The 11,108-nt window shown below is 41.0% G+C and overlaps 2 protein-coding genes across 9 annotated transcripts; one reads left to right on the forward strand and one right to left on the reverse strand.

Annotated features, from left to right (window-relative positions):
- Window positions 1-1,777: 1,777 nt before the first annotated feature.
- On the reverse strand, window positions 1,778-6,320 carry TRMT10C (tRNA methyltransferase 10C, mitochondrial RNase P subunit). 5 transcript variants are annotated; one of them, XM_027824109.3, is made up of 3 exons: window positions 6,145-6,320; window positions 5,380-5,458; window positions 1,778-3,930 (listed from the first exon to the last, which is right to left on the reverse strand). In XM_027824109.3, the coding sequence occupies exon 3, from the start codon at window positions 3,895-3,897 to the stop codon at window positions 2,596-2,598; it is 1,302 nt and encodes a 433-aa protein (XP_027679910.2). In that variant the 5' UTR covers window positions 3,898-3,930; window positions 5,380-5,458; window positions 6,145-6,320; the 3' UTR covers window positions 1,778-2,595. The 5 variants fall into 5 exon arrangements, with proteins under 5 accessions (XP_027679910.2, XP_043394509.1, XP_027679912.2 ...); XM_043538574.1 differs by having other exon boundaries at window positions 6,157-6,291; XM_027824111.3 differs by having other exon boundaries at window positions 5,786-6,148.
- Window positions 6,311-10,936, forward strand: TXNL4B (thioredoxin like 4B). 4 transcript variants are annotated; one of them, XM_027824113.3, is made up of 4 exons: window positions 6,311-6,456; window positions 8,206-8,374; window positions 9,999-10,150; window positions 10,660-10,936. In XM_027824113.3, exons 2-4 carry the CDS (start codon window positions 8,237-8,239, stop codon window positions 10,823-10,825), a joined length of 456 nt encoding a protein of 151 aa, XP_027679914.2. In that variant the 5' UTR covers window positions 6,311-6,456; window positions 8,206-8,236; the 3' UTR covers window positions 10,826-10,936. The 4 variants fall into 4 exon arrangements, with proteins under 4 accessions (XP_027679914.2, XP_043394528.1, XP_007061672.3 ...); XM_043538593.1 differs by having other exon boundaries at window positions 6,320-6,456; window positions 8,212-8,374; XM_007061610.4 differs by having other exon boundaries at window positions 6,373-6,509.
- The last annotated feature ends 172 nt before the right edge of the window (window positions 10,937-11,108 follow it).

The raw sequence follows: 11,108 nt of genomic DNA on the forward strand, positions 1-11,108 counted from the left end.
AATATAGAGCTACACTTAAAGGACTATCACTTTCAAATCTAGTCAGTTTTAAGAGCTTTGAAAACTAGTTTGTGGTTCTACACTTAGCCTAATCACTCCACCAATTTTTATGGTTTTAAAACCATATTTTCCTATTTTTTAAAAATGGTTTTCTTTCCTGTTACTGTATAAAAGATAAGCAAGGGAATAGATAATAGTAAAGGTGAGGCTGATTGTACATCAAGTGCTCTCCTGCACACAGTAAACTCACTGAAAACAAAATAAAGTTATTGTAAAAGATGAATCAAATAATCTTACATTATTTGTAAAAATACACTTAGCTACAAGTGCATTTAAGTTGATGTTTGCAGTATTGTAGCTGTGTTGATCACAGGATATTAAAGAGACAAGGTAGGTGAGGTATCTTTTATTGGACCCACTTCTTGTTGGTGAAAAAGACAAGCTTTCAAGTTTACACATGGCTCTTCGGGGTGGGGGGGGAGGTGTAAATTTGAAAGGATTTAAAAAAGGGTCTCCTATTGCTCTCTGGTCCAATGACGTTCTCCCACTGCTCTCTGGCCCAATGACTGTTCTGCTGTGGATAAATACTTAGTTCTTGGGCCAGAGAGAAAAAGAGAATAACTGTGTAGTCCAGTGATTAGGGTACCCATGTTGGAGACCCTAGGGCATCCCCCTGCTCTAATCACTCTTTCATTATTTATTCAGAGTGCAGTAGGTTCAATAGGAGAGATTGAGGGCACCCCATATCTGAATATCCCATAGCTCAGTTGTTAAGAGTACCCTCCTGTACAAATACTTTCTCTTCTGCTGGCAGAGAGGTGGGGAAATGAAGCTAGGTTTCTCACATCCCAGGTGAGTGATTTACTTACTGGATAGACCATCGCCAGCCCTTTTATGTGGGGCAAGCCATGTGCCTAACTCATTCCCTCAAGAAGCAGTTTAGGTGCCTCTACCACCTACCTGCAGGATTTGTTTGTGGATTGCTATACTGACATAGGCACCTCTCTGAGAGAGGGTGGGGCTTAGCATACATCTAGTCTGCATCTCCCACTGCCTAGATTAGGTAACACCTCCCTTAGCCTGTTGCAGAGTGCACTTTTAGGCCTCTCTCTCTCTCTCCCCCGCTTCATTGTATAAGGCCTAGATACTCAATTTAGCTTTAGGATCACAGCATTATTCTTGTGATTTTCCAGATAGCTAAGATGGGCACCATGATGCTCAGTATTGCAACACTTATAACCCTTCATAGATTCCACCCGAAGTAGCTTCTCAGAAGGAAGACAGATTCTCATTTGTATTTTTAAAGATGCAGGAACCAATGAAATGTTAGATTCTTTTGATCAGCAATATTTTTTTCAGTCACATCTAGCAAGATATCCTGTTTGAAATATGAAGGTAAACAGGCCTGACATTTACTTTTCACCCTGTTCCTGTGTAAAAAGTCTACTCGGGCCCCCCTTAAAGTCATAACATTTCTGTTTAAATTTTTGTAGGTAAGATGGGGAAATTGTCACCATTCTCACTGCTCTTGGGCAGAGGGTAACTAGAACTGTGACATGTAAAGGCTTTTTCAAAGGTAGGAAAAAACCCCTAATCTGCAACTTGAACAGTCATTTTCACCTAAATCAGTGATTTAAACTTCATGCATAACTGAGAAGTGTTGTGTATTTTCAGTACAGAACTGCCACATGAAAACAGACTCTCTGCCCCTAGGGGTATTACTAGTACCAGTGTTGATTATTTTCAAAAGCTGTGAGGATTGGAAAAATCTACATGATAAAAGGGACAAAAATGCATATATTTTTTAAAAAAAAAAGTCTTTCACAGGTCCACATCGCTTTCTTCCACAAGGTGAGTGAATTTTAGAACCGCAGGTCAGATTGTCTTATGTTTACATTCACAAGGCATCATCACATCAGATACTAAAATACTTTGAATGAATAAATGATGTAACATCATAACGAGATCTTTCTAAAACACCATGGAGCAAACTCCCTACTTGCCCTCCCCTCCCCCAAAAACAAAACAAAAAACAAAAAGAACACCCTAGGAAAACAAAATCACAACTTATTCACTGGGTTAAGAGCCAGTGGGCAAATCAACTACATTCTAAGATCACTATTCAAGACATTATTAGTGTTGTAAACAAATAGAAAGGCTAAGATCTGCAAATATTTACTAAGGCATTTGTAGTACATCCACTAGATTAATAGTATCCAGCTAGCCTCTTACAGTGTCTATATTTACCATATTTCAGTCCATGAACTAATCAAGCGCATTACAGCATTTGGTGTTAAACAAGTAAGGGTTTAAATGAAGTTATATCCACTATAGTTTTATTCAATTTAATTACATTCTTATAGTGCAATTTGTAGATTTGATCATCACAGCTTTTCCTCATGGATTTTTTTTGGGGGGGGGCGCGTTGGGGAGGGAACAATCCCGTTAAGCTTCTGTTTAAATAACTGTAATACAAAGGTTATAAAAAACCCATATCAGACAGCAGTTCTAGTTACTCTTTTACCCTTCAGTTTTTTCATCAAATTCCCACAGAAGTCAATGGAAATTTAAGCCTATTAACAGTATAGTTTGCCCTTAAGATTCTTCAGCTATCCACCATTTTTTCTCTGTTTGCTTCCTGAAGGAATTCTCTACAAAGGGCTTCTTTACTTTTTCCTGACTATTGCTAAACTCAAACACCTTTGTTCTTCTCCCTGTATCAGTTTTATGCTTTGAATAGAAGGATGTATCTACAAAAGCTTCGTATTTTCTTTTTGGAACAAATTTCAGCGCCTCCATCCAATCTCCAGTATCTTTTAAAGTTAATAAAATACGAATCATTTGGTCCAATGTGAGATTTTTGGCACCAGTTTCCCACTTCAAGTACCTCTCCAGTGGAAGACGTTCAGTTGTTAATTTCAAGCGTTTTGCATGTGCAAGAGAGATTCCAGTCTGTATATTCCTGTCAACCATTGATCCAACTATATAAATTTTATCATGCTCAAACTTCTTCATTACATTGGGAGAGTCAGCAGTTAAGTAGATGAGCTTGTCGCTTGGAAAGACATCTGTGTGAGACTGTTCTGTCACAGTCACAAGTAAATTATCCCATGCCTCTCCATAGCGCTTGACAAATTCTTTATGATATGGGCCATCTACTTTGATATTACAGAAATGTAAGTGAAAAGGATCCATAGCTCTTCGATTCCACCCTTCGGTCTCCATTAGCTGATTCACTGTGTTCTCCATTTCTCTACGTGACATGTAATTTTCGTAAGCCATGTCAAATACTAGAGGCTGGCCAAAGATCATAGCCTGAGCAGTCCTCCAGTTATACATCCTATCCATAGACTTGGACCAAAACTGTAATAAGAAAGTGTTCTTCAGCTCACCAGTATCATTTTCTTTAGCCTTTTCCAGCCTTTCCCTCTTTGCTTCCTTTTGCTTTTCCTGCTTTACTTTACTAGCTTTCTTCACTTTTTCTTTGACAGCTAAGTATTTTAAATACTTCTTTTTGGATGACTTAGTGGAACATTCCATAAGGATCTTTAACTCTTCTTCACTGATATTTTCTGGAACAGTTTTGCCAGCTAGCCTCCACATCTCCACAAGTTCCCTTGTGGCAGCTAAAGTGGAATCTTCCTCACTCTCAGATGCCTCACCGACTTCCTCTTGCATTCCAGATCTCATGACATTTTTCCACCCATCCAAATCTAGCTTCTCAGTGGGGCTGGATGAAATCTGCTTCTTCAGGGCAGGAGACAAAATCAGTGTTCTACATGGAAATGACCTCTGGGGAGTTGTTAAAAACAAATCTTTTTTTGTCCCACTCTGCATAGCAAACGGAAAAACAGAACGTCTCACAATGCTTCTGAGAAGCATATTAAAAAACTTCATATTTAGGAGAGAGTGTTGTATCCAAGCAGTTATCTGCAAAAATGGTAACAAGACAAAAGAAAAACAGAATTAGTAGTCACAGATGTGAGAAAAACTCAATCTGCTTCTAACTTTAACTCCTCAGATGAACAGGAAGTTACTTCTTAGCACTTGATATCAATATTCTAATTAGACTTTTACTTTTTTACTGTCTCTAAAAGAAAATAAAGTTGATGCTGCTACTAGAGGAAACAGCAGTTAGCACTGTTGCTTAAATCAGCTGTGTGTATAATTCCAGGTCAAGTCAAACAATACTTAAATATGTTTCAACCCTCCCACTTCAATCACTCTTGTATGTCATTTGTAGATAGGAAGCTTTGTGATGGAAGCATGCCACTGCACGCAGATGCCATGAATGCTTTCATAGGTGCAGACCACAGAAGCACAATTCTTTCTACTTGTGGTGTGACAGTGTGGGTGAGGATTTCTTTTTGAGTAGTTTTTCCAGAAAATTTTCACATCACTAATGCTTATCTCTTTGAAATGTAACAGTAAAGTAGGGAAGCGCCCGTGGCAAACTCCTGCAGGCTTATGGGCTTAATTTTATACTGTCACTGAAGCTGATGGGACTACTCACAATATGTAAAGTTATGCATGTGAATAAATCTAAGCCTAAAGTACCAATCCTGTAAACACTAAAGCACATACATAGCTTTACTCATATGAGTAGTGCCATTAATTTCAACAGGACTCATCACACAAATAAAGTTAAGCAAACAAAATTAAGTGTTTGCAGAACTGGGCCTAAAACAGAAGTAACTAAGCTGTTTTTTCGTATCTTTTCTCCCCATGCCAACCCCAAGTAGAGCCAATGAACAAATTAGAGTTCAATTTAAAAATATTAAACAAATTAAAAGCAAAAATAAGTTACACATTAAAAAAACTTTGTATGCTATAATCTTAATTTACTATACCACCTGAAACTTAAAGTGTCCTTATTTGAAAAAGGACAAGTTAAATCTTTTTTTTTTTTTTAAATTAAAAAGAAACTAAAGTATAAACAGGAAACAGATTATTAAAACAAAATATTCTGTAAATATGCCATTGTTTTGAGATGCTATGACTGCAGCAAAAGTTAATTGACTAATATAATGAAAAAGATAGACTGTATAAAGTTGATGGACAACTGCAATAAAATTGTTAATATGAATTATCAACATTGAAACAAGAGACAGTACAATTTACAGGATAGTAAAATAAAAATGATTCATTCTGTGGAACAGGACAAAAAAACCACTGAGACTTTAACAAATTATATACGTCAAATATGACATTAAGGTACTAAAATCAAAAATGCACATGAGAGAATGTACATAAAGGAAAAACATATGGGGCCCAGCCTCAGGTAATCTAATGTGGCATAGTTCCAATGATGTAAATGGATCTGTGCTTATTTAAACCAAGTAAAGATTTGACCCAAGTTTTCCAATAAAGCCACGTTACCTCTAGACTTGTCCAAGACTGAGTGTAATTGCTACTGGTTCATTTTTGCAGAAAGCTCTAAAAATCCCTTTAGAAAAACCTGGGTATGGAACACAGAAAAACACGTTATTTGGTATTTATAAAACACAGGAAACCCACCCCTCTTTTAAACGCAGTTTTAGTGCTAGGTCTCTCAGAAGCTAAACTGTCTTAGTTGAACAAATAATTCTGCTATGTTTTCCATAACAGAGGTACAGAAACTCAAGCTGTAAGCAGGTCTGTGATGAGGTGATCATCTGAGTTAAAGAACTTCCTTGTCCCTTCTACTGAAAACTGCAGGAGGGGATGCTTTTAAAACGATCTTAAAATTCACCCATAATGCTTAGCCATTACAAATACATTTGACATTTCAAAGCACTTTTCATACATTATCGTTCAGTCTTTAGTGAACATTATTATCCCCACTGCACAGATGGGTGGGTGGCGTGCACGCACACGGGGCTCAGTGATCCACACAGGGGCTCCCCCCGCCCCACGCGTGACACCGGGCCCGGTATCAGGAGAAGCGGCCTTACAGGCCGCCCCGCAGCAGACGAGAGGCCGGATCGGTGTCTGCCCTCCCCGCACTGCCATGGCCCGGGGCTGCCACCCCGGCGCCGCCAGCGGACCCCAATGGAACGGGGCCTCCCGCTGCGGGACCCTGGGGAGCCAGGAGCCCCCTCGCCCCCGGGGCGGCTCCGGCTGTGCTGGAAACTCGGCGCCCTGTGCCCACCGCTGGACACGCACCTGCAAGAGCACCAGTCCCCACGTGCCGCTCGCTCCGACCTATCCAGTCCCACCTCGAGAACCCTCCGACCCGCCGCGCTTCCACTTCCAGCCGGAGGGTTCTCGGGTGTGGGACCCACCTCCCCCTCACTCGGAAGGGAAAAAAGCTCCAGCAGCCCCGCCGCTGGGCGGGCCTGCTTTTCAGCTGCTTTGATTGGCTTTGGTTTGTGGCCAATCATAGGGTAGGATCTGCGCTTGCGCGCCGAGTGGTTCTGTCCGATAGACGGGCCTGGCGGTGCGATCCTTGGGTCCGATGCCTCCATTTTTCCCCAGGTGCGCGGTGTCTCCCCGTCCTGGTCCTCGGCGTTCTGCAGCTGCAACTCTAGGTTCCTACCTTCCCCCAGGGTCCTACTGCGGTGCCTGCCTCCGGGGTTCTACGGCAGGGCAGGGGGCAGCTGGAGGCCGGGGCAGGTTCCAGGGCTCATACTGGGGCGAGACGGGGGAGCCCAGTGGTAGCGGGGGATGGGCAGCAGTTTGCAATGGCATAGAGCGGCCAGAAGAAATCAGTGTGATTGAGGGAGGCTGCAGATGAAGGGGCCTCATGTCCCAAGGTGGGGAAGGGTGTGTCAGTATCAGATCCGCTTTCTATGGCTCCCAGGAGCCCCAGGCTCCTCTCCTCAAAAGGCTTCATGCTCCACAGGACAGTGGACACAGCCCTTTTCTCTGCGGTGTGTGCCGCTGGGATATCAGTCCATCTGTTGCTCGGTACCACAACAGCATTGGCAACTTGGAAGGAGTTCAGAGCAGAGTAGCAGAAATTATGTGGAAAGCCTGACATGAGGAAGAGTTTAAAGGAGCAAAATATTAGAGCTTCGACAGATGAAGACTAGGGAGGAGGTTGAAGAAGATGCAATAACAGTAAAGAAATATTGACCGGTGTAAACATCTGTGATGTAGAGGAATTACGTAGTGTGGTATATGAGGATATAATAATGGGATAAATAAAGAAAAAGAAACTTCGAGCTGATTACCTGGGGAAATAACTTCCTGAGAGTGAACTGTACTGTGCTGTAGCACAGTCTCCTAAAGGAAGTGATTGCAACTCCTTTGCATAAATTATTTTAGACTAGACAAAGTGCTAGAAAATGTGCTGAAGGAGGCAGTCCTTCTTTGGCAGGGAGATGTACTGAGTGATCTAATAGGTCTCTCTTAAATCTCAAACACATTTTATTTGATGGCTGGTACAGCTGAGGGGTCTCAATCTGATGAAAGCTGACAGCCTCCCATAAAGATTGGGAACCACTGATTTAGGCTGTGCATGTAAAGTGCACATAGGGTGACCAGATAGCAAGGGTGAAAAATTGGGACGCTTTTTTGGGGGTGGAGGTGATAATAGTTGTCTGTATAAGACATAGCCCCTAATACTGGGACATCTGGTCACCCTAAGTGGACATGCTGTGGCATAGAAGATTTCATTTTGTGAGTGCATCGTATCTTATATTTACTGCCAACAATGTATATTCTTCAACAGGTCTTCTGTTATATCCTTCCAGACCTTTTTGATATAACTGAACTAACTAGATAGAACTGCAGTAGCCAGACAACCTAGTGTTTGTACAAAATGTAAATTGATAGCTCCCCCTTGTCTTTAGGGACCTGCTTTTTCTCCAGCTGCTCACAACACTATCCTTTTTTTCCTCTCACATCTTTATATCCCATATATCACCTTCTTTGCCAATAGTCCCATATTTAAATAATTCACACAGCCTTTTTTAAATGTTGTTTTTAAAACTGATTATCTTTAAATCTGTGTGCAACTCTCTCTGAAGCCCATGATATAATAGACAGGTATGTAAGTAAGCTGCTCTTTCTTTTGAAGAAAGCTGCACTATGTAGTAATATTTAATTTTTAGTATTTGGAGCAGTATTTTCTCTCTTTCCCCTTAAAAAAAGAAATCCTAATAGATTACACTGCTTTAAGCAAACACTTAAAGCCCATTGTCATTGTCTAATCAACTACTTTTTTGTGTGTGGTAGGGAAGCAGGTTTACCAATTTTGACAGTGTCTCTTTTAATAATTAGATACAGTGTTTGATGTCTGGAGCCATTTTCAATGAAGATGAGTTTCCTGCTGCCCAAATTGACCAATAAAAAGGAAGTGGATCAGGCAATAAAAAGTGTAGCGGAGAAAGTTTTGGTTCTTCGATTTGGGAAAGATGATGATCCTGTTTGTCTTCAATTGGATGATATTGTAAGAGCAATTTTTAAAAACCTTTTATTGATGCTATGCCAATCATTACATACACATTTGGTGCAATAGAATGAAATGACATGATACTATCAAATAATATAGAAGGAGCCAAATTACAATTAAGTTATTAGTGCACTGGGAATGAAATGTAAAGTGGAGTAATTAGAGAATACTTCACTCCCTTCCTAAGAGTGTGGTGAAAATTAATCATAGTTAGGGCTCCATGTCTGTCACAGAGGTCATGGATTCCATGACTTTCCACGACTTCCGTGACTTCTGCAGGGGCCAGTTTAGTTGACCCCGGGGCCAGCTACTGGAGTTGCCCCAGGTCAGCAACAACAGCCACTGTTCCGCCCCCAGGCAGCAGTTCCCAGCCACCTGGAGCAGCCACGGCCCTGAGTAGCAGTCCCTGGCTGGCCAGCTGGAGCAACTGCAGTCCCCGGCCCCGGGCAGTGGTTCCCGGCCGGCCAGAGCAGCTGCAGTCCGGGGCAGAGGTCCCCAGCCAGCTCGCCGGAGTGTCCACGATCGCGGGCAGCAGTCCCCGGACAGCCGGCTGGAGTAGCTGCAGTCTGGCCCCTGGCAGCTGGAGCCGCTGGCCCCAGGCACCCTCTCCAGCAGCAGCAAACCACCCCACCCCCCCATCTCCCCACCACACAGTGCGCCCCTCCCCCATTTAAACACAGGTATTTTTAGTATAAGTCATGGACAGGTAACACACAGGCTGTGAATTTTTGTTTATTGCCTGTGACCTGTCCATGACTTACTAAAAATACCCGTGACTAAATCATAGCCTTAATCAATGTTTGCAAAGCACTTTGAAACTGAAAAGCACTTTGAAACTTTACTTTATAGCATTTGCATATAGTACAATTAGGGGTGCAAGGCACCTCACAGAGAGAATAAAGACATGGAGTGATATCCTTGCCCTTCTGAAGTCAGTGGGAGTTTTGCCATTGACTTCAGTGGAGCCAGGATTTCATCCGGATTCCTTCACCTAAGCAGTTAGACTACACAGTAATAAAAACAGCTGTACCCTTTCTACAATACAGCTTCCACCATTGCTGCCAATGGTGGAGATGCACTCATGGAAAATTACAGGATTGATTTTTTTTTCCCCCAGTGTAAATGCACACAAAGGGAAGTTAAATGACTTGCCTGTGGCCATACAGCAAGTGGTAGAAGTGGTCTTACAAATCAGGCATTTGTTTCCAGGTCTCATGATATGAACACTAGTCCATGCTGCTTATGTTTGAAACAAGATGGACTAATATTTATATTTAAAATTCAGTAATGTTCAAATATCCATGATGTCTTCTCATAAGACAAACATTTCTCCGAGAATGAATTGCCATGACAGAGGTCTTTGCTTCCTTATGCTCGCACAACTGATTCTTTACAGTGACCAAAACATGATATTGGAAAAAAGCATGTGCTCAAAGCAGCAACCCGATCATGAATTAATTTAAAAAAATATTTTTAAAGATAAAGATCAGTCTTTCACTAATTCTGACTCTCCCTTATTTAAAAAACAAGGTTAGCAATTACAGCTGTGCTTTTAAACTTGGCATGTTTTGCCTGCTCATGTTAGAATCTGTTTTTATCATGTCTTTCTCAATTTCTAAAGCTTGCAAAGACATCTCATGACTTAAGTAAAATGGCAGCCATTTACTTGGTGGATGTGAACAAGGTGCCAGTGTACACCCAGTATTTTGACATCAGTTATATTCCATCTACTGTCTTTTTCTTCAATGGACAGCACATGAAAGTGGATTATGGGTATGTCAGTTTGCATGAGGTTCTCTTCTGTTTACCATAATTAGCACAGTCTCTGCCTTTGTTATCTTATGAGGTGGCTTGAGAAAACTGTACTTTCCTTTGTCAGTAGTTGCATGAATATTGAAAGAGAGCAGGCCAAGTAATGAATGGGCAGAGATGCTGAACTATGCCTTTCATTTTGAAATACCCTCTCGTTTAGTATTGTGTAAAAAAAGCTCTGATACACTTCACAGATGATGTGCAGTATAATGTCACACTTCACTCTGCTCTCCATGTTAAATTCTTGGTCATATCACAGAATCTTTTTAGGTTTTGAAGATCTGGTCACAATAATTCCTATATTGCCTTGTCTTTTTACTGCATGTATACCATACCAGAGTGGTTCAAGCCATAAGAGTGACTAAATCAAAATCCTCCTTTCTGTTGAATAAGTTTTCATGTCTTTAAAAAGTTTGTTTCAGACCCTTTAACAGGCATTTACATTTCTACTGTCTTTATCTGCTACGTAGGTCTCCAGATCACACTAAATTTGTGGGAAGCTTTAAAACAAAGCAAGACTTCATAGATTTGACTGAAGTGATTTACCGTGGAGCAATGCGTGGAAAGCTCATTGTACGGAGTCCTATTGATCCAAAAAATGTTCCCAAATATGACCTTCTCTATCAAGGAATTTAAAATATTGAGATGAGCAAAACTTGTGAATTCATCTTGAAGATCATATTGGTCACCCTTTGAAGACAGACATTCTGTCACTTTCTTATAAATAAAGGTACATGTTTACTTGTATGAGTCATAAATTATTCTCTGAGATGCACACTATCTAATGGCTATGATATAGTGCTTTGAGAGTGAAATTATCTCGAATGTGGTATTGGTGAGTGAACAAATCACATTAAAGCATGAGCATGTACTGCTTTGTGATCACTTAATACTGTTCTCAATAGGAACAGTATGCAAA

This window comes from Chelonia mydas, chromosome 1 (assembly GCF_015237465.2).
Source record: "Chelonia mydas isolate rCheMyd1 chromosome 1, rCheMyd1.pri.v2, whole genome shotgun sequence".
Lineage (NCBI taxonomy): Eukaryota > Metazoa > Chordata > Testudines > Cheloniidae > Chelonia > Chelonia mydas.